Source organism: Saccostrea cucullata, unplaced genomic scaffold (genome assembly GCF_032062105.1).
Source record: "Saccostrea cucullata isolate Sc308-1 unplaced genomic scaffold, CSIRO_AGI_Scuc_v1 ctg1595, whole genome shotgun sequence".
In the NCBI taxonomy this organism is placed as follows: domain Eukaryota; kingdom Metazoa; phylum Mollusca; class Bivalvia; order Ostreida; family Ostreidae; genus Saccostrea; species Saccostrea cuccullata.
The window spans coordinates 129,074-153,389 of record NW_026923124.1 but is presented as its reverse complement, the minus strand read 5'-3'; the positions used below and the strand labels follow the sequence as shown (position 1 = coordinate 153,389).

Sequence of the window (24,316 nt, the reverse complement as noted above, 5' to 3'; positions counted from 1 at the left end):
CACATTTATCTGACCAATGAAGATCTCTCAACCGGATATGACGTGTTCGGAGGGATGCTACCGCTACTCTTTCCAGGCACCAGATCACTCATCTAGTTTTTCACGGGTTCATCGTTTAATCGTTTCCAGGCGGTTATAAAATTTTTGGTAGAACATATGATAGTTAACAGTCTCGTCTGACGTGAAATATTGTAACAACTGTACTCTCTTGTAAAAGAAAATAAGAAAACGAAATCATCAAAAATAAATTTGAAATAAATTTGAACAGTGTTTTATAATAACATGAACAATGCTCTAGAAAATAAATTGCAATTTGTATAATTTTGAAACTCTATTCACTCTCTCAATTTATTATATTATAAACTCAATACAAATACCGTTCTTTTTTATTTTTGTGAATGTTTACGCGTTACTATTAATTTTCTAGAGTTAAATTACATATCTAAATACCAATATTACGAAAAATTGTGTTCTAAGATTGACGTCATCTCGCCTTCTATGACGTCATAATGTAGCACTGATTTAGTCAAGGTAGAATATTTTGTATGCTTCCTTATGATCCCTGCGTAAGCTGTTTTATTTTTATTATGTTCCTGAAAAATCAATGCAATAATTTCATCATGATTTAACCTAAAAGAACTAGCCTAAAGAGTTATCAGTCTTGCCAAATGGTAGCTCTGTTTATTTTGTAGAAAGTTGTATCATACAATCAAGGACATTGATCTAAGTTCCTTAAAAAATAAAAATACATACTAATCAGCAATTTCAAGTATTTGCTATTTATTCTTTTCATGGAATTATTTAAAAAAAAACTTCCTGCTTTTGTACAAAATTTCAAACATACATTAACATCTGTTGTATAAGTAGCTTGTTTAGTGCGAGTATGAAAAACGAATTGTACCTTGATTTTTCTTCAAATCAAATAATGATCAAATTTATCATACTATATAAGGTAAAGTTTCAGAATTAAAAAAAAATGAAAATTGAAACATGAACTTTGCCGTTTATTATTAAAAATTGATTCACTAATATATACTGAGCAAAATAAGTTTAGCAATTAAAGATATTTAGTATATCAAGTAGAAAAAAGTAGACCCATAATTTATGATGTAATTGAAATGTTAAATTTTCTTCGTATAACAAAGAAAAGGCAATGTTTTAGTTGAATCGAAGACGATTTGTGTTTGCCCCTGCGATGCGTGATTGTTGATGACGTTGAGTAAGTGATAGTGCTTTGAGAGGTCTTTGAGCTCGAACAATGGCTGAACGTAGCCTGTTTCCTACAAATTGCCCGCATAACCTCACTCCAGTAACACTGCATAACTCTTCTGCAACTTAAGGAGCAGCCATAAAACTGTAACGTCTCGACGTTGTAACAGTTAAACAATCATTGCAAACCGTCGTTTTTCGTGGACGTCCTAAGCCCTGGAGATTGATTATGTGTTCAGTCGTTCGGAATCAGTTCGAAAGTCGGCATTTGGAGGACTGATGCAAGCAATAGTGTTCAGCGACATATTTTTGTGAGTAACCAATTGTTAGCATCCCTATAGTCCTTTAACGTTATTCTCGGAAAGTCCTAGTGTTTTTGCCATTAGACATTTTTGCAATTTTTCACCGATTTTTTTTTTACAAACATGCTCAGAAGGTTTTTCTAGTAAAAAATTGTTCTCGGATCATATGCGTTCTAGCGTAACCTTTTGTTTTATTGCATTGTCACAACGTTGGATGAAGCGGTTTCTGTGTGTCAAATTAAAAAAAAGAACTCTGTCGTTTGTTATCTTTATCTCTATTGTTTTTAAGAAGAAGCATAATAAAACAATAAAGAAAAATATTTTTAAATCATACATACGGAAAAGCAATTGCTAAACTTATTTTGCTCAGTATATTTGAGATTAAAAAGCCATGCTTATCATTTACGGCAAAAAACTCTTCCAAGTTCTTCTCTGAATTTGAGGTCATAAAACCAGTAAATATATGGATTTGCAATGTGATTTATCAGTTGAAAACGAATACAGAGAAGGTAAATATTCCGTTTGTACCCTTTAATTTCCTCTGTTTTTGCGAAGTGATAGATGTGTGTAACTAATGACGTCACATACGAAACTACGTAGACAATTATAATGACAAGATACATGACAGTGATATTCCTTCTAGAATTTTGTTCCGGACCATTCCTTTTTCTAGAGGCGTTTCGATTTTCCTCATCAGTTGAAAGTGAATTTTGTTCTATTGTTTCTTTTCCCACACTAACCATTTCGATTTCCGTGGACACGGCATGACTTCTGCCATCTTGTATATTATTTGGTTGGTATCGTCTAGCAATGGGAAGTCTTCTATAAACGGTTTTAATCACGGGAATGTAAAAACCGGATGTGATGAAAATGTTGATAAAGGAAAACAGAAGTAAAATTCCTAGGTATGCTATGATAGCACTCTTGTTGTTAGTACCGTCATCGATGTGACAGAAAGACACGTCACCTGTGACATTAAGTGATTTGATTTGATATGATATTATTTTGAATTTAAAAATTGGCGCTGCATATCCGATAGAAATCCAAAATATAACAACGGTTATAATTCTGCACACAATTGGAGTTAGTCGTTTACCGAAAGGACGGCAGATGAGCAGAAACCTCTGCAAAGCTATAGCAAGAATCAAATGACCGGAAAATCCCCCAGTCAGCACAATTAAAAATGACATCAATTTACACAAAAATACACCGGGGTAAATGTAGCGCATGGTGTTATCAAAGTGAAACTGAGTAACGTTCGAAACAGATCCCAGAAGATCAACAAGAGCCAAAATAGGTATGAAGTATCGGCAGCCTGTTTTGTCCTCTATGTATTTAGTATACATCAAAAGAACCAGACTGTTTCCAAGTACTCCAAAGGTTCCAATAATCAGTTGTATTATTGTTGACGGAATAAGATACTCAGCGTATTCTTTGGACAAAAACTCTGCGTCGGCCATGTCTGAATGAGAAGTAAAGAAAACTAACTTAATGATCATGAACCTTTTATTGACAGGAATGAAAATAAAATTTAACAATGCATTTATTATAGATGATTATTCAATTTATTTCCTTCCTCTATAAAAATGAAACCAAAACGGAAAAGGTTGTTTCCGATCGACACAGGGAAGAATTTGGTAGCTTGTATGCTCTTTGCAAATAATAATAAACAAAAACAAAAACAAACTAGGAGACTTATTGTTCACAGAACAATAAGAGGTCTTTCCACCTTCTTTGAATTTCAAATTTGTTTAATACTGACTCCTAAACATTAAATTCCATAAAAAAGAAACCAAAACTCTCTTAAAGTAAAGAAAAAATGAAAATTTAAAAACAGATGAATGACCTTGACCTTTGACCTTGAAAAAACCCAAGGTCAAAGGTCAAGGGTCACAATGCAATTGACCCAATGCTTCTACGACTTATAGAATGCAAGTTATAAGGTTTAATAGTAAGTACAAAGAAGTTAAAGGGCAATAACTCATATAAGGGGTCATCATATCCTGTTGCATTTATACAGTGAAGCTGGCCTAAAGACCCTTAAGACATTAATGAAGGTTTGGTGTCTCTACCTTCTACGATTTCGGAGGAGTAGCGATAACAAGGTTTTTAGCACAAGGGGCAATAACTTTCAAAGAGGTTAATGTTAGGGAACAAGAATGAAATCTTTGAAACAGTTTTAAAAGTACATATCAATGATGCATATACATTAAGTATACAATCAAAGACAAAGGAGATATAAAAAGAGCTAAATTTCTCATTTTTAGAATGACCTTGACCTTTGACCTTTACATGAATTTTAAGGTCAAAGGTCAGTAAATCTTATGCAGTTGGCCACATTTCTCTAAGACTTGTCGTTTTGAAAATTTTTAATTATTTGTAAAATTCAAAAAGTTTCAGGGGCAATAACTCATTGAAGGGGTCACCAAATACTTTCGCAATGAATAGATTCCAGAGTCCTCTCAATTAATCGAAGACTTTAGTGAAGGTTTCATATTTCTACGGTTTACGGTTTCGAAGGAGTAGCGATAACAAGGTTTTTACGCACAAAGGGCGATAACTTTAAATATGGTCAATCTAAAGAAATATGAATTAAATGTTTAAAATAGTTTTAAAAGTACATATTAATGGTGCTAAGACAGTTTGTATATGTTAAAAGACAAAAAAGATATAAAAAGAGCTTCATTTCTCAAATTTGGAATGACCTTGACCTTTGACCTTTGCATTAATTTCATGATCAAAGGTAAATGAATCTTATGCAGTTGGTCCCATGTCTCTATCGCTACTCGTTTTGAAAATTTTTAATTATTTGTAAAATTCAAAAAGTTTCAGGGGCAATTACTCATTGAAGGGGTCGCCAAATACTTTCGCAGTAAATAGATTCCAGAGTCCTCTCAATTAATCGAAGACTTCAGTGAAGGTTTCATATTTCTACGGTTTACGGTTTCGAAGGAGTAGCGATAACAAGCATTTCTTGCGAAAGGGGCAATAACTTTGAAAGGGGTCAAAGTTCAAACATGGGCTGTCGTTTTTCGGAATAACTTTTAATATCCAATATCATGAACTACAAAGTTTTTCGATAAGTCTTGCGGTTTCAAAAGTCCGGGAAGAAAAATAATAATAACTAGTAGACTTATTGTTCAAAGAACAATAAGAGGTCTTTCCACCTTCCTTGAATTTCAATTTTGTTTTAAAATTTAATTCCATGAATAAGAAACCAAAATTGTCTTAAGGGATAGCAAAAATTAAAAATTAAAAAAAAAAATTGAGGTGACCTTGACCTTTGACCTTGAAAAAATATTCAAGGTCAAAGGTCAAGGGTCACAATGCAATTGACCCCATGCATCTACGACTTATAGTTTTCAAGTTATAAGGTTAAATAGGAAGTACAAAGAAGTTAAATGGCAATAACTCATATAAGGGTTCATCAGATCCTTTTGCACTTATATAGTGAAGTTATGCCTTAAGACCTTTAAGACATTAGTGAAGGTTTGGTGTCTATACGGTCTACGGTTTCAGAGAAGTAGCGATAACAAGGTTTCTTGCACAAGGGGCAATAACTTTTTAAAGGGTTAATCTTTGGGGACAAGAATAAAATATTTGAAAGAGTTTTAAGAGTACATATTAATGATGCAAAGACATTAAGTATATATTGAAAGACAAAAGAGATATAGAAAACGCTTAATTTCTCATTTTGTGAATGACCTTGGCCTTTGACCTTTGCATGACATTTTAGATCAAAGGTCACTGAATCTTATGCAGTTGGTCCCATATCTCTACAACTTCTCGTTTTAAAAAAAAATAATTTTTTGTAAAATTCAAAAAGTTTCAGGGGCAATTACTCATTGAAGGGGTCACCGAATGCTTTCGCAATGAATAGATTGAAGAGACCCCTTAATTAGTTGAAGACATTGGTGAAGGTTTCATACCTCTACGGTTTACGGTTTCGGAGGAGTAGCGATAACAAGGATTTCTTACGTAAAGGGCAATAACTTCGAAAGGGGTCAAAGTTCAAACAAGGGCTGTCGTTTTTCAGAATAACTTTTGATATGCAGTTTCATGAACTATAAAGTTTTTCGATAAGTCTTGCGGTTTCAAAAGTCCGGGAAGAAAAAGAAGAATAACTAGGAGACTTATTGTTCACAGAACAATAAGAGGTCTTTCCACCTTTTTAAATTTCTTATAGTTTTATATTTTACTCTCTAATTTAATTTGAAGGGAAATGGCTTAAAAAAAAGAAAATGAAAATTTAAAAGAAAAAAAAAATTTAAATGACCTTGACCTTTGACCTTGATCAGATCTTCAAGGTCGAAGGTCAAGGGTCACATTGCAATTGACCCCATGCCTCTACGACTTTTAATTCTATAGTTATAAGTTTAAATTTTAAGTGCAAAGAAGTTAAAGGGCAATAACTCATATAAGGGGTCATTAGATCCTTTAGTACTTATACAATGAAGGTGTGCCTAAAGACCCTTAAGACATTAGTGAAGGTTTCATGCCTCTACGGTCTACGGTTTTGAAGTAGTAGCGATAACAATGTTTTTCGCATAAGGGGCAATAACTTTTGATAGGGTCAATCTTGGGGAACAAAAATGATATCTTTGAAATAGTTTTAAGAGTACATATTAATGATGCAAAGACTGATTTCACATGTTAAAAGACAAAAGATATATAAAAAGAGCTTTATTTCTCATTTTTGGAATAACCTTGACCTTTGACCTTGATAAAATTTTCAAGGTCAAAGGTCAAGGGTCACAATGCAATTGACCCCAGGCTTCTACCTTTTATAGTTTTCAAGATACAAGGTTTAATAGAAAGTATAAAGAAGTTAAAGGGGAATAACTCATATAAGGGGTCATCAGATTCTTTAACATTTATACAGTGAAGTTAGGTCTAAACACCCTTAAGACATTAGTAAAGGTTTGGTGTCTCTAGGGTCTACAGTTTCGGAGGAGTAGAGATAACAAGGTTTTTCGCATAAGGGGCAATAACTTTGAGAAGGTTTAATCTTAGGGGACAAGAATGAAATCTTTGAAACAGTTTTAGAAGTACATATTAATGACGCATAGACATTAAGTATATGTTAAGAGACAAACGAGATACAAAAAGAGCTAATTTTCTCATTTTTAGAATGACCTTGACCTATGACCTTTACATGAATTTTAAGGTCAAAGGTCATTGAATCTTATGCAGTTGGTCCCATGTCTCTACGACTTCTTGTTTTGAAAATTTTTAATTATTTGTAAAATTTAAAATCTTCAAGGGGCAATAACTCATTGATGGGGTCAATGAATGATTTCGCAATGAATCAATGAAATGTCTACTAAATTAGTCAAAGACATTTGTGAAGGTTTCATTTCTCTACGGTTTATGGTTTCGGAGGAGTAGCGATAACAAGCTTTTTTGCGAAAGGGGTAATAACTCCGAAAGGGGTCATAGTTCATATACGCAGGGTCAACTGCAAAAATCTTTTACGGAGTACATTCTTATGAACTTAAAATCTTTTCGATAAATCTTGAAACTCAAAATCACACGGCGGAAAAATAATAAAAAAGAAAAAAAACTAGGAGACTTATTGTTCACAGAACAATAAGAGGTCTTTCCACCTTCTTTGAATTTTAAATTTGTTTTATACCTGACTCCTAAAAATTAAATTCCATGAAAAAGAAACCAGAAATCTCTTAAAGCATAGAAAAAATGAAAATTAAAAAAAAAAATGAATGACCTTGACCTTTGACCTTGAAAAAATATTCAAGGTCAAAGGTCAAGGGTCACAATGCTGTTGCCCCCATGCTTGTATGACTTATAGTTTTCAAGTTATAAGGTTTAATAGTAAGTACAAAGAACTTAAAGGGCAATAACTGATATAAGGGGTCATCAGATCCATTTGCACTTATACAGTGAAGTAAGGCCTAAAGACCCTTAAGATATTAGTGAAGGTTTGGTGTCTCTACGGTCTACGGTTTCGGAGGAGTAGCGATAACAAGCTTTTTCGCACAAGGGGCAATAACTTTTAAAAGGGTTAATATTAGGGGACAAGAGTGAAATCTTTGAAACAGTTTTAAGATTACATATTAATGATGCATTGACATTAAGTATATGTTAAAAGACAAAAGAGATATGAAAAGAGCTAAATTTTCCATTTTTGGAATGACCTTGACCTTTGACCTTTACATGAATTTTAAGGTCAAAAGTCAATGAATCTTATGCAGTTAGTCCCATGTCTCTATGTCTTCTCGTTTTGAAATTTTTTAATTATTTGTAAAATTCAAAAACTTTCAGGGGCAATAACTCATTGAAGGAGTCAACGAATACTTTTGCAAAGAATCAATGAAGTGTCTACTAAATTAGTTGAAGACATTAGTGAAGGTTTCATTTCTCTACGGTTTATGGTTTCAGAGGAGTAGCGATAACAAACTTTTTTGTGAAAGGGGTAATAACTCAGAAAGGGGTCATAGTTCATATACGCAGGGTCAACTGCGAAAATCTTTTACGAAGTACATTCTTATGAATTTAAAATCTTTTCGATAAATCTTGAAACTCAAAATCACACGGCGGAAAAATAATAAAAAATAAAAAAAAAACAGAAGAAAATCAATAGGTCTTTCCACAGAAAGGTGGAAAGACCTAAAAAACAGAAGAAAATCAATAGGTCTTTCCACAGAAAGGTGGAAAGACCTAATAACTAGGACACTTATTGTTCACAGAACAATAAGAGGTCTTTCCACCTTCTTTGAATTTCAAATTTATTTATATCTGACTCCTTAACATTATATTCCATGAAAAAGAAACCAGAATTGTCTTAAAGCATAGAAAAAATAAAATTAAAGAAAAAATTGGAAAGACCTTGACTTTGACCTTGAAAAATATTCAAGGTCAAAGGTCAAGGGTCACAATGCAATTGACCCCATGCTTCTACCTCTTATAGTTTTCAAGTTATAAGGTTTCATAGTAAGCACACTGAAGTTAAAGGGCAATAACTCATATAAGGGTCATCAGATCCTTTTGTACTTATACAGTGAAGTTAGGCCTAAAGACCCTTAAGACATTAATGAAGGTTTGGTGTCTCTACGGTCTACGGTTTCGGAGGAGTAGCGATAACAAAGTTTTTTGTACAAGGGGCAATAACTTTTAAAGGGGTTATTGTTAGGGGACAAGTATGAAACCTTTGAAACAGTTTTAAAAGTACATATTATTGATGCATAGACATTAAGTATATGTTAAAAGACAAAAGAGATATAAAGAGAGCTAAATTTCTCAGTTTCGGAACGCACTTGACATTTGACCTTTACATGAATTTTAAGGTCAAAGGTAAATAAATCGTAAGCAGTTGGTCCCATGTCTCTATGACTTGTCGTTTATAAAAAAAAAATAATTTGTTAAATTTAAAAAGTTTCAGGGGCAATAACTCATTGAAGGGGTCACCGAATGCTTTCGCAATGAATAGTTTGAAGAGTCCCCTAAATTAGTCAAAGACATTGGTGAAGGTTTCATGCCTCTACGGTTTACGGTTTCAGAGGAGTAGCGATAACAAGCATTTCTTGCGAAAGGGGCAATAACTTTGAAAGGGGTCAAGGTTCATTTACGCAGGGTGAACTGCAATAATCTTTTACGAAGTACATTCTTATCGACTAAAAATCTTTTCGATAAATCTTGAAACAAAAAATCACACGGCGGAAAAATAATAAAAAAGAAGAAACAGAAGGAAATCAATAGGTCTTTTCACAGAAAGATGGAAAGACCTAACTAGGAGACTTATTGTTCACAGAACAATAAGAGGTCTTTCCACCTTCTTTAGATCTCAAATTTGTTTTATATCTGACTCCTAAAACTTAAATTCCATGAAAAAGAAATCAAAACCCTCTTAAAGCATAGAAAAATGAAAATTAAAAAAAAAAGGAATGACCTTGACCTTTGACCTTGAATAAATTTTCAAAGTCAAAGGTCAAGGGTCACAATGCAGTTGACCCCATGCTTCTACGACTAATAGTTGTCAAGTTATAAGGTTTAATAGTAAGTACAAAGAAGTTAAAGGGCAATAACTCATATAAGGGGTCATCAGATCCTTTTGCACTTACACAGTGAAGGTAGGTCTAAAGACCCTTAAGACTTTAGTGAAGATTTGGTGTCTCTACAGTCTACAGTTACGGAGAAGAAGCAATAAGAAGGTTTTTAGCACAAGGGGCAATAACTTTCAAAGAGGTTAATGCTAGGGGACAAAAATGAAATCTTTGAAACAGTTTTAAAAGTACATATTAATGATGTATAGACATTAAGTATATGTTAAAAGACAAAAGAGATATTAAAAAAGCTAAATTTCTCAGTTTTGGAATGACCTTGACCTTTGACCTTTACATGAATTTGAAGGTCAAAGGTCAATAAATCTTATGCAGTTGGTCCCATGTCTCTTCGACTTCTCGTTTTGAAAATTTTTAATTATTTGTAAAATTCAATAACTTCCAGGGGCAATAACTCATTGAAGGGGTCAACGAATACTTTTGCAATGAATCACTGGAGTGTCTACTAAATTAGTCAAAGACATTAGAGAAGGTTTCATTTCTCTACGGTTCATGGTTTGGGAGGAGTAGCGATAACAAGGTTTTTCGCAAAAGGGGCCATAACTTTTAAAAGGTTTTATTTTAAGGGACAATAATGAAATCTTTGAAATAGTTTTAAAAGTACATATTAATGATGCATACACATTAAGTATATGATGAAAGACAAAAGAGATACAAAAAGAGCTAAATTTCTCATTTTTGGAATGACCTTGACCTTTGATCTTTAAATAAATTTTAAGGTCAAAGGTCAATAAATCTTATGCAGTTGGTCCCATATCTCTACGACTGCTGGTTTTGAAAATTTTTAATTATTTGTAAAATTCAAAAAGTTTCAGGGGCAATAACTCTTTGAACGGGTCAATGAATACTTTCGCAATAAATCATTGGAGTGTCTACTAAATTAGTCGAAGACAGTAGTGAAGGTTTCATTTCTCTACGGTTTATGATTTCCGAGGAGTAGCAATAACAAGCTTTCTTGCAAAAGGGGTAATAACTCCGAAAGGGATCAAAGTTCATATACGCAGGGTCAACTGCGAAAATCTTTTATGAAGTACATTCTTATGGATTAAAAATCTTTTCGATAAATCTTGAAACTCAAAATCACACGGCGGAAAAATAATAAAAAATAACTAGGAGACTTATTGTTCATAGAACAATAAGAGGTCTTTCCACCTTTTTAAATTTCTTATAGTTTTATATTTTACATTCTAAATTTAATTTTAAGGGAAATGGCTTGAAAAAAAATAAAAATGTAAAAAAAAAATTTTTTTTTGGAAATGACCTTGACCTTTGACCTTGAAAAAATTTTCAAGGTCAAAGGTCAAGGGACACATTGCAATTAACCCCATGCTTCTACCATTTATAGTTTTCAAGATATAAGGTTTAATAGTAAGTATAAAGAAGTTAAAAGGCAATAACTCATATAAGGGGTCATTAGATCCTTTAGTACTTATACAATGAAGGTGTGCCTAAAGACCCTTAAGACATAAGTGAAGGTTTCATGCCTCTACGGTCTACAGTTTTGAAGTAGTAGTGATAACAATGTTTTTCGCATAAGGCGCAATAATTTTTGATAGAGTCTATCTTGGGGAACAAGAATGAAATCTTTGAAATAGTTTTAAGTGTACATATTAATGATGCAAAGACTGATTGCATATGTTAAAAGACAAAGGGTATATAAAAAGAGCTTAATTTCTCATTTTTGCAATGACCTTGACCTTTGACCTTGACAAAATATTCAAGGTCAAAGGTCATGGGTCTCAATGCAGTTGGCCCCATGCTTCTACCATTTATAGTTTTCAAGATACAAGGTTTAATAGTAAGTATAAAGAAGTTAAAGGGCAATAACTCATACAAGGGGTCATCAGATTATTTTGCACCTATACAGTGAAGTTAGGTCTAAAGACCCTTAAGACATTAGTGAAGGTTTGGTGTCTCTACGGTCTAATGTTTCGGAGGAGTAGCGATAACAAGGTTTTTCGCACAAGGGGCAATAACTTTTAAATGGGTTCATGTTAGGGGACAAGAATAAAATCTTTGAAACAGTTTTAAAAGTACATATTAATGATGCATAGACATTAAGTATATGTTAAAAGACAAAAGAGATATAAAAAGAGCTAAATTTCTCAGTTTTGCAATGACCTTGACCTTTGACCTTTCCATAAATTTCAAGACCAAAGGTCAATGAATCTTATGCATTTGGTCACATGTCTCTACGTCTTCTCGTTTTGAAAATTTTTAATTATTTGTAAAATTCTACAACTTCCAGGGGCAATAACTTATTGAAGGAGTCAATGAATACTTTCGAAATGAATCAATGAAGTGTCTACTAAATTAGTTGAAGACATTAGTGAAGGTTTCATTTCTCTACGGTTTATGGTTTTGGAGGAGTAGCGATAACAAGCTATTTTGCGAAAGGGGTAATAACTCCGAAAGGGGTCATAGTTTATGTACGCAGGGTCAACTGCGAAAATCTTTTACGGAGTACATTCTTATGAATTGAAAATCTCTACGATAAATCTTGAAACTCAAAATCGCACGGCGGAAAAATAATAAAAAATAATAAGAAAAAGGAAAAAAAGAAACAGAAGGAAATCAATAGGTCTTTCCACAGAAAGGTGGAAAGACCTAATAATAAAAAAAAGAAACAGAAGAAAATCAATAGGTCTTTCCACAGAAAGGTGGAAAGACCTAATAACTAGGAGACTTATTGTTCACAGAACAATAAGAGGTCTTTCCACCTTTTGAATTTCAATTTCATTTAATATTTATCTATTTAAAATTAAATTTCATAAAAAAGAAACCAGGAATGGCTTAAAAGAAGAAAAAAAAATAAAAATGAATTTTTTTTTTAGGTGACCTTGACCTTTGACCTTCAAGTCATATTCAAGGTCAAAGGTCAAGGGGCACATTGCAATTAGCCCCATGTCTCTACGACTTATAGTTTTAAAGTTATAAGGTTTAATAGTAAGCACAAAAGCATTAAAGGGCAGTAACTCATTCAAGGAATCATCAGATCATTTTGCACTTGAACATAAAAGTTTTGCCTAAAGTCCCATAAGACATTAGAGAAGGTTTCATGTCTTTGCAGTTTACGGTTTTGGAGCAATAGCAATAAAAATGTTTTTCGCACAAGGGGTAATAACTTTTAATAGGGTCAATCTAAAGGGACAAGAATGAAATCTTTGACACAGTTTTAAGAGTACATATTAATGATGCATAGACATTAAGCATATATTGAAAGACAAAAGAGATATAAAAAGAGCTAAATTTCTCAGTTTTGGAATGACCTTGACCTTTGACCTTTACATGAATTTTTAGCTCAAAGCTCAATGAATCTTATGCAGTTGGTCTCATGTCTCTACACCTTCTCGTGTTGATAAATTTTAATTATTTGTAAAATTCAAAGACTTTCAGGGGCAATAACTCATTGAAGAAGTCACCGAAGACTTTCGCAATGAATAGATTCCAGAATCCTCTTAATTGGTCAAAGACTTTAGTGAAGGTTTCATATTTGTACAGTTAACGGTTTCGAAGTAGTAGCGATAACAATGTTTTCCACACAAAGGGCGATAACTTTTAATATGGTCAATCTTACGGAATACGAATTGAATTTTTAAAATAGTTTTAAGAGAACATATTAATGATGCTAAGACAGTTTGTATAAGTTAAGAGACAAAAAAGATATAAAAAGAGCTTAATTTCCCAATTTTGGAATGACCTTGACCTTTGACCTTTACATGAATTTTAAGCTCAAAGCTCAATGAATCTTATGCAGTTAGTCCCATGTCTCTACAACTTGTCGTTTTGAAAATTTTTAATTATTTGTAAAATTCAAAAAGTTTCAGGGGCAATAACTCATTGAAGAAGTCATCAAAGACTTTCGCAATGAATAGATTCCAGAATCCTCTCAATTAGTCAAAGACGTTAGTGAAGGTTTCATATTTGTACGGTTAATGGTTTCGAAGTAGTAGTGATAACAATGTTTTCCGCACAAAGGGCGATAACTTTTAATAGGGTCAATCTTACGGAATACGAATTGAATCTTTAAAATAGTTTTAAGAGTACATAATAATGATGCAAAGATAGTTTGTATAAGTTAAGAGACAAAAAAGATATAAAAAGAGCCTAATTTCTCAATTTTGGAATGACCTTGACCTTTGACCTTTACATGAATTTTAAGCTCAAAGCTCAATAAATCTTATGCAGTTAGTCCCATGTCTCTATCACTTCTCGTTTTGAAAATTTTTAATTATTTCTAAAATTCAAAAAGTTTCAAGGGCAATAACTCATTGAAGGGATCACTGAATACTTTCGCAATGAATAGATTCCAGAGTCCTCTTAATTAGTCAAAAACTTTAGTGAAGGTTTCATATTTCTATGGTTTACGGTTTCGAAGGAGTAGCGATAACAAGCATTTCTTGCGAAAGGGGCAATAACTTTGAAAGGGGTCAAAGATCAAACATGGGGGGTCGTTTTTCAGAATAACTTTTAATACCCAATATCATGAACTATAATGTTTTTCGATAAGTCTTGCGGTTTCAAAAGTCCGGGAAGAAAAATAATAATAATAACTAGTAAACTAATTGTTCAGAGAACAATGAGACGTCTTTCCACCTTTTTAAGTGTTTCAATATCATTTGGGCTGAAAAAAGTAGGAAAAAAGCAAGAAAATAAATAAAACAGCAAAATTCTCATTTCTCTACTAGGAGTTTAGATCGGGCTCGCAGTTGGTATAAATATATTCTGAACAGACTTCCTGGTTTATACGAGTCGACTCGGGGATAAGCACGAATTCATTGATCACACAAAGAGAGCACATAAAAAACATTGTAACACGCTCCTAGGTGTATATATGAGCTTGAATGAGATTGTTTTCAAGTTAAGATGTAAGGGGTAGGGTCTGATTAAAATTATGATATACCTATTAATATGAATAACATGCATTTGATCTGCGCATCAAGACGGAAGCGTAAGTGAAAACGTTGTGAAATGTCCCATGTGTACCTGCATCATATGTGCATTATACATGTATTAAAGAGGTGTTTGAAAATATCCGATTTGAGTTGTTTTATGTTTGAAATGGACGGCGATAAATTATTTAAGATCATGTGAGAAACATGAGCGAGAGATGCAAGGCAGTTTGTAATTATGGAAAAGGAAAACAGAGAATCGGGTTCGGATTTTAACATTCCTGACCGAAATCGGCATGAAATTCAATGTAAGTAGCATAAATAAAATTCCAAACATGTAATTCTAGATGGGAAACATAGGGAAGAAATGTGTATTTCTCTTTACTATGCTGAAAGTCGCTATTTCTTGGGATTGTGTTATTCTAGAAAAAAAAAATCAAATTTCAGATGAAATCAAGATTCATTCCATTAATATTAAATCCAAATAAAATTGAAATAAATTCCATACACTAAAGAAAGCAAGAATAATTGGCATTAAAATGTCGTAATAGAGCAGGAGAATCGAATGATATTAACAACAATTGCAGAAATAACCAATACGGGCTTCAATTAATTTTTATGCTCAGCTATAACTAAATTTCAGACAGAAAAAAATGCAGATTTTGCCGATTTTCACCAGAATTTCATTATATTTTAGAGACTCACCTTAAAACTCTCAGGACACTTTCTTTAAGGTCTCTTCTTGCTTTTACTCCGAATCTTATGTCGATATATCGTGTCTTTTGACTTGTAGACATTTTCTCTATGCTGCTGTTGATTTTTTTTTTAGAAAAAAGGGGGGGATATAAGCATTTGTTAGAGTAAGAGTTGAAAATACCTCAACGACCTTAAGCTTGATAGTGACCTTTGGGTCACTAGGGGGGTCAAGGGTCAAGGCCATTTATCAAGGTCAAAGGTCAAGGTCATCAAAAAAAAAGTAAAGAGAGAGATAAACTTGAGATTAACACTTGAAGCTGAATCCAGATAAAGGTAATGAATATTTCTTTATAACTTTTTGAGTAAGGGGTCAAGGTCAAAGGTCAAGGTCAAATATCAAGGTCAAAGGTAAAGGTCATTTGGATTTTAAGCTTAAATTGACAATTTTTCTAGTTTTTCAATTACCTTGACTTTTGACCTTGACCTATTCTTCAAGGTCAAAGGTCAAAAGATCTCATACAGTTTGGCCCATGTCTTTACGACTTGTCGTAAAGAAGTTTTTAGTTCTTCGTAAACATCATGAACTGGCAGTGGCAATAACTACTTAAAATGGTTTACGAATTCTTTTGCACCAATGGCACGGTGTAGTACCTAAACGGTTGCTATCCGAAAAAATTGCGCGTTCATCACTGCTATCTGAAAATTGAGCGGTTGCTAGTGGAAAAAAATGGACGAAATTGTAAGTATTTTTCTTCGCTGGCTCAACAAAATGGTCAATAATTCAATTATTAAAGTTTAGATGCTTGGTATTCCACCCTTACGGAACGTTACATACATTTTGAAACTAACATGTTTATTTAGAATTTTAATGAATCAAAGAATTGCTGATATATAAGACGAAAACTGTCGAAAGCGTTGGACACATTTACATGCACGTAAGAAATATTTTAAAATTGCGTCAGAAGTTTTAGATATTTGATAAAAATGAATCGACAGTTCGTTGTGTATTTGTAAATAGTATTGGTTATTTTATATCATTGTCCACTTTGATGGGTTTCTTAAAAGCTAGAGCGTTTTTATTAGGAGAATCTTGTGTTACGGCTACTATTAGACAACGGCACCGGTTATTATTGGAATAGGTTTAAGTTTTTAAATTTCATGAAATCACATCCTCAATTTACATATGTTATGCAATTATAGTTAAGAAAACTATATACTCGTACTTTCTTAATGATTAAACTTCGGCAAATCTTTTTTTTATTGGTGTACCCCCCCCCCCCCCCACTTTCAATTTGCTTCCGACGCCTATGGCACATGTGCGCACACACACCACACAACTGTTCAAGTTTTGTGTTGGTCATTAAATCATGTGACCATTCAATTTATTATATTTCAGGTATGTTATTATGCCAGATTGATTAAATTTACGATTTGGAATTTAAAAAATCATATGAAATTATCGATTCACAAACCACGAGAGATTATTTACTATTAGTATCTCAAACATTCACGCAACCCTCCTCTATGAATCCAAGCATAAACCTACAAATTAACAACCTCTATATCTGATCTTAAAAAAAATATGAATTGAAAAATGAATACAGCTCAAAAAAAGTTATATAGTTTTGCTGCCCAACGTTGATAATTTCTCAAGTACATGTAAAGTGCACAATGTACATAAGAGTAAAACGTGGACAATAACGTATGTACATAAGAGCTTACATTTATTACGATTTGTACAGGTATATATAGGACGTTCAAATACTGTACATGTGCATCGGGTAAAGCACGTTGAAGGTAAACGGGGGGGGGGGGGGTTCTGCTCCTCTTTCCCCCTTTTTGTTGAGAATTTTCTGAGATTTGTTTAAAAGAATCTTTGCTGCAGTAGTGTCAAAGACTCCCAGAGTCCAACAATTATTTTAATGAAATATATTAAGCCCAAAATTGGAAATAAAATTATCTTATCTTATCTTATATTAAGTCAATTTACAAGAAATATGACAGTAAAAAGAAGTGGTAAACATCAATATAAAAACCACGCTTTCTTTCGTGGAGGGGGGGGGGGGGGGAGCTTGTCTTTTCTTGCCTATATAATTTAAAGAACTCTTAAAAGCTTAATGGGGGAAGGGGGTCGATGTTTTGAATATTGCATGTTAGTCATACAACGAACCAATGCATCACCGTACTTCGAAAAAGAAATATGGAATTAGAAATATTTGACAAAGCTTACACTTAAACTTTTCTAGATATTATACATGTTTAAGTGTACATATAGGCTACAAAAAATCCCGAAAGACTCTAACTTAAGAAAGGTTTTAAAGAAAATTAATGATTGTAAATGATAGTAAAAATATATTATATGCTATTTCAAATTGATTTACGGGTCCTTTCATAAAGCTTTCTTTTTTTTTTTTTTGATTTGTGTAGCAATGCTTTTCGAAGATCAGCTCTACTTTGCGAAAATACGATACATTAGTGGCGGATTTATCGCACTTAAAATTGTCAAAGTTAACGTAAATCACAGTTTCGTCTACAAAATGTTAATATGTATACTCGGTAGACCTCATTTTTACCTTACAAAATCTCTAGAATCCAGGAGCTTCCGGGGGCTTCGCCCCCTGGACCCCCACCGGGGCTTTGCCCTGGACCCACTGGGGGCCTCAAGGCGGCCCCCAGACCCCTTGCCTACTTTTGGCGCCCCCCCTAACTTCAAATCCTGGATCCGCGCCTACAGACACCCCCCCGTCCACAATTTGTTCCAAGCATAACCTTTACTTTCTAAAATGTTTACTGAAAGGTCTGTTGACTTTCTTCCAAGCATAACATCAACTATATTGAAAATTTTCATTGAAGGCCCGCTTTTTTATTGCAGTACAGTCAAAGAAAGGTAGGCAGTAGCGCGTGAGAAAAAATGGCACTGAAAGAAGTTTGACAACTTTCCTTTTTCCCATGTCTGCTTTTCAAAAAATAGATTTGAATTTTTCTGCCCCCTCCCCCCTTTTCAAAATCGAAGTTACACCCCTGACTTAAGTTGGTAAAAGTCAACTGCATGTATAGTCTAGACTTATTTTATTTCAGATGCAATTTTAGATATTTAAAATGTATATTTTAGACATTTGCTGCCATAAGTTTGTTTCACATCTCTGTTAATAAGAAAAATTTTCAAATAGCAGCCGATGCGATGTTTTCAGTTATTAACCGGTGCAATATATGCTAAGACTCTGATAGCAACCGTAACTTTAAAAAATCGTGTTTTGTCCAAAAATCTCTTTTAAAATACAATTGTCCATTTTTAAAAATTATTTCTAACAATTATTATAGATTGACGCATCTTCAAATACCAAAATACCCACAATCTGAATAAAAGATGATGTAAAAAAGCATGAAAACTGTGTATTTATTGACTGAAGATTTGGTACAGGCTTCGGAAATTTTACTAATTCTAAATTATTAGACGGCTATTCTGCAAATTACGCATGACAACATCTATAGAAATACCTTACTTGTTCCGTGCACCCGTACTTTTCAAAGACTATCTTGATTTGGGGTCATGATTTCACTTTTTACAACTTGTTCTAAGAGTTTTCAACATATTTATTTCTGCTAGCAGCCGTAAAATTTTCGAATAGCAGCACTGAACGCGGTTTTGTTCCGATAGCAGCCGTTTAGGTACTACACCGTGAATGGAATGAGAAGTGTTCTAAATTAGTCGTAGACATTGTTGAATGGTTTTAAGAGTACATATTGAAGGTGCAAAGATATTTAAGATTTGGTGAAGAACAAAATGCTTAATTTTACATATTTTGAATGACCTTGACCTTTGATCTTGACCTAAATTTCAAGGTCAAAGGTCAAAGAATCTTTTGCAGTTGGCCCCGTGTCTCTATGCCTTGTCGTTTAAGAAAAGATCTTGATAATGATAAACATTGCAAACATTCAGGGGCAATAATTCATAGAAGGGGTCTACGAATCCTTTCGCAATGAATAGATCCGAAGGTCCTCTCGAGTAGTCGCAGACATTGGTAAAGGTTTCAAACCTCTGCGGTTTATGGTTTTGGAGGAGTAGCGATAACAAGCATTTCTTGCGTAAGGGGCAATAACTTTTATAAGAGTTAATGTTAGGGGACAAGAATGAAATCTTTCAAATAGTTTTAAGAGGGCATATTAATGTTGCAAAGACTTTAAGTATACGTTGAAAAACAAAAGAGATATAAAAAGACCTTAATTTCTCATTTTTGGAATGACCTTGACCTTTGACCTTTGCCTAAATTTTAAGGACAAAGGTCAATGAATCCTGTGCAGTTGGTCCCATGTCTCTACAACTTCTCGTTTTAAAAATTTTTCATTATTTGTAAAATTCAAAAACTTTCAGGGGCAAAAACTCACAGTAGGGGTCTACGAATCCTTTCGCAATGAATAGATCCGAAGATCCTTTCAAGTAGTCGCAGAAATTAATAAAGGTTTGGAATCTCTGCGGTTTACGGTTTCGGAGGAGTAGCGATAACAAGCATTTCTTGCAAAAGGGGCAATAACTCCTTTAAGAGTCAAAGTTCATATACGCAGGGTCAACTGCGAAAATCATTTACGAAGTACATTCTTATGGTCTATAAATCTTTTCGATAAATCTTGAAACTCAAAAACACGTTTGGCGGAAAAATAATAATAATAAACAGAACAATTTCAATAGGTCTTTCCACAGAAAGGTGGAAAGACCTAATAACTAGGAGACTTATTGTTCACAGAACAATAAGAGGTCTTTCCACCTTCTTGAATTTCAAATTTGTTTTATGTCTGTCTCCTTAAAATCAAGTTCCATGAAAAAGAAACCAAAATTTTCTTAAATCATACAAAAAATAAAAATAAAAAAAAAATTGAATTACCTTGACCTTTGACCTTGAGAAATGTTCAAGGTCAAATGTCAAGGGTCACAATGCAATTGACCCTGTGCTTCTACGACTTATAGTTTTTAAGTTATAAGGTTTAATAGTAAGTAAAAAGATGTTAAAGGGCAATAACTCATAAAAGGGGTCATCAGATCGTTTCGCATTTATACAGTGAAGTTATGCCTCAAGATCCTTAAGACATTAGTGAAGGTTTGGTATCTCTACGGTCTACAATTTCCGAGGAGTAGCGATTACAAGGTTTTTCGCACAAGGGGCAATAACTTTTAAAAGGTTTAATCTAATAGGGAACAAAAATGAAATATTTAAAATAGTTTTAAGAGTACATATTATTGATGCGAAGACATTAAGTATATGTTTAAAGACAAAAGAGATATACAAAGAGCTTAATTTCTCAAATTTTCAATGACCTTGACCTTTGACCTTTGCATTAATTTAATGATCAAAGGTCAATGAATCTTATGCAGTTAGTTCCATGTCTCTATCACTTCTCGTTTTGAAAATTTTTAATTATTTCTAAAATAAAAAAGTTTCAGGGGCAATAACTCATTGAAGGGGTCACCGAATACTTTCACAATGAATAGATTCCAGAGTCCTCTCAATTAGTCAAAGACTTTAGTGAAGGTTTCATATTTCTACGGTTTACGGTTTCAAAGGAGTAGTGATAACAAGGTTTTTCGTACAAAGGGCGATAACTTTGAAAAGGGTCAATCTTAAGGAATATGTATTAAATCTTTAAAATAGTTTAAAGAGTACATTTTAATGATGCTAAGACATTTTGTATATGTTAAAAGACAAAAAAGATATAAAAAGAGCTTATTTCTCAAATTTTGAATGACCTTGACCTTGACCTTTGACCTTTGACCTTTCATGATCAAAGGTCAATGAATCTTATGCAGTTAGTTCCATGTCTCTATCACTTCTCGTTTTGAAAATTTTTAATTATATCTAAAATTAAAAAAGTTTCAGGGGCAATAACTCATTGAAGGGGTCACCGAATACTTTCGCAATGAATAGATTCAAGAGTCCTCTCAATTAGTCGAAGACTTTAGTGAAGGTTTCATATTTCTACGGTTTATGGTTTCGAAGAAGTAGCGATAACAAGGTTTTACGTACAAGGGGTGAGAACTCCGAAAGGGGTTATAGGTCATATGCGTTGGGTATTTTTTTCGAAATAACTTTTAATGGCAAGTATCATGAACTGCAAAGTTCTTCGAGAACTCTTTCGGTTCAATTTTCTATAACGGAAAAATAATAATAAACAGAAGCATTTCAAGAGGTCTTTCCACAGAAAGGTGGAAAGACCTAATAATAAACATAAGCATTTCAAGAGGTCTTTCCACAGAAAGGTGGAAAGACCTAACTAGGAGACTTATTGTTCACAGAACAATAAGAGGTCTTTCCACCTTCATTGAATTTCAATTTCATTTACTATTTATCTCTTTAAAATTAAATTTCATCAAAAAGAAACCAGGAATGGCTTAAAAGAAGAAAAGAATGAAAAATTAAAAAAATTGGAGGTGACCTTGACCTTTGACCTTCAAGTTATATTCAAGGTCAAAGGTCAAGGCTCACATTATAATTAACCCCATGCCTCTATGACTTATAGTTTTAAAGTTATAAGGTTTAATGGTAAGCACAAAAGCATTAAAGGGCAGTAACTCATTCAAGGAGTCACCAGATCCTTTCGCACTTGAACATAAAAGTTGTGCCTAAAGTTCCTTAAGACATTAGTGAAGGTTTTATGTCTCTGCGGTTTAAGGTTTCTAAGTAGTAGCAATAACAAGGTTTATTGCACAAAGGGCGATAACTTTTAATAGGGTCAATTTTAAGGGACAAGAATGAAATCTTTAAAATAGTTTTAAAAGTGCATAATAATAATGCTAAGACACTTTGTATATGTCAAAAGACAAAAAAAAGATATAAAAAGAGCTCAATTTCTCAATTTCGTAATGACCTTGACTTTTGACCTTTACATGAATTTTAAGATTAAAGGTCAATGAATCTTATGCAGTTAGTCCCATGTCGCTACAACTTCTCGTTTTGAAAATATTTAATTATTTTTGTCGAAGACAATGGTAAAGGTTTCATACCTCTACGGTTTACGGTTTCAAAGGAGTAGCGATAACAAGCATTTCTTGTGAAAGGGGCAATAACTTCGAAAGGGGTCATAGTTCATATGCGTTGGGTCAAATTTGTTTCCAACTTTTAAAGACCTTTACGATGAACAAAAAGTCTTTTCGATAAACGTCGAAACAAAAAATCAGCGGAAGAAAAATAAGAATAATAATAAACATAAGCAAATCAATAGGTCTTTCCACAGAAAGGTGGAAAGACCTAATAATAAACATAAGCAAATCAATAGGTCTTTCCACAGAAAGGTGGAAAGACCTAATAACTAGTAAACTAATTGTTCAGAGAACAATGAGACGTCTTTCCACCTTTTTAAGTGTTTCCGTGTCCTTTGGGTTGGAAAAAAAAATGATTTCCAAATAAAATGTGCCCCCAGCCGGATTCGAACTCGGGAGCTGTAGATTGACAGGCAAATTGAAAGCACATGGATTTAAACGAAAATAGACACACGTGCGTTTTTAAATAGTACAGAAACACGTGTATTTATTTGTTTGTGATGGAACATAGAGAGGAGTAATGGATAGTTCTGAGAAACACGATTGGTGTATAATGCAAATGCCGATTTCCTGTTAAAAAAAATCATTTGAGTTTGTTTATAGTTTGAATAGATTGAGTTCATCATACAGAGCTTATTATACACTCGAACTTCCGTGTCGGCACTATGTTTACAATTTATGAAAATATAGGCACGTTCGTTTTGACAGATATGGTGTACTCATAGGTAAGATTAAAAAATCATCTCTATTTGGATTGAATTAATAGTTATCAGCGTAAATTAAACTTGAAACATGCATTTCATAAGGAAAACTGTGTCACTGAGAACGTGGAAATTTATTTGATAGGAAAATTCGCTATTTTCCAGATTCATTCGATTAATATTAAATCTAAATAAAATTGAAATAAATTTGAGTTAGGATCAAGGACAAAGGTCAAGGTCAAATGTCAAGGTCATTTTACCCCCCCCCCAAAAAAACCCCGTATATAATTAATTTTAATACTTTCCCGATGACCTTGACCTTTGACCTTGACCTCTCCTCAAGCTCAAAGGTTGAAAGATCTCATGCATTGTCCACATGTCTTTACGACTTGTCGTTGAGAAGTTTTCAGTTCTTTGTAAACATGAGAAACTGTCAGGGTCAAAAACTGCTTAAAACGGTTTACGAGATCTTTCGCACTTATAGAATTAAAAGTGTACTAAATCAGTTGCAGACATTTTTGAAGGTTTCGTACCTTTACGGTTTACGGTTTCGGAGAAGTAGCGATAACAAGGGTTTACACTGAAAGGGGCACTAACTCTTAGGGGGTCAATCTTAGGGGACAAGACTGAAATCTTTAAAATGGTTTTAAGAGTACATATTAAAGATGCAAAGATGTTTAGAATTTGGTGAAGAACAAAAGAGTTATAAAAAGAGCTTAATTTTTCACATTTTGAATGACCTTGACCTTTGACCTTGACCTAGATTTTAAGGTCAAAGGTCAATGAATCTTTTGCAGTTGGTCCCATGTCTCTACGACTTGTTGTTTAAGAAAAGATCTTGATAATCGTAAACATCGCAAACATTCAGGGGCAATAATTCATTGTAGGGGTTGACGAATCCTTTGGCAATGAATAGATTCAAGATTGTACTAAATTAGTCGTAGACATTGTTGAAGGTTTTGTATCTCTACGGTTTATGGTTCCGGAGGAGTAGCGATAACAATGGTTTTTCGCACAAAGGGAGAGAACTCCGAAAGTGGTCATAGGTCATATACGTTGGGTTGTTTTTCGAAATAACTTTTGATGTCGAGTATCATGAACACAAAAGTTTTTCGATAAGTCTTTCGGATCAAAAGTCCGTAGTGGAAAAATAATAAAAATAACTAGGAGACTTATTGTTCACAGAACAATAAGAGGTCTTTCCACCTTCTTTGAACTCTGTTTTATATCTGACTCCTAAAAATTAAATTCCCTGAAAAAGAAACCAAAACTCTCTTAAAGCATAAAAAAATAAAAATAAAAAAAAAGAATGACCTTGACCTTTGACCTTGAAAAAATATTCAAGGTCAAAGGTCAAGGGTCACAATGCAATTGACCCCATGCTTCTACCACTTATAGTTTTCAAGTT

At 33.4% G+C, this 24,316-nt stretch overlaps 1 protein-coding gene across 1 annotated transcript; it reads right to left on the bottom strand.

The window, feature by feature from the left end:
* Positions 1-1,011: 1,011 nt before the first annotated feature.
* On the bottom strand, positions 1,012-2,998 carry LOC134263216 (type-1 angiotensin II receptor-like). Its single transcript, XM_062745532.1, has one exon. It carries the CDS (start codon positions 2,969-2,971, stop codon positions 1,910-1,912), a length of 1,062 nt encoding a protein of 353 aa, XP_062601516.1. The 5' UTR covers positions 2,972-2,998; the 3' UTR covers positions 1,012-1,909.
* Between the last annotated feature and the right edge of the window lie 21,318 nt (positions 2,999-24,316).

Bases quoted from the DNA above. Each gene is read 5' to 3' on its own strand.
- LOC134263216 (XM_062745532.1), bottom strand. From the start codon at position 2,971: ATGGCCGACGCAGAGTTTTTGTCCAAAGAATACGCTGAGTATCTTATT.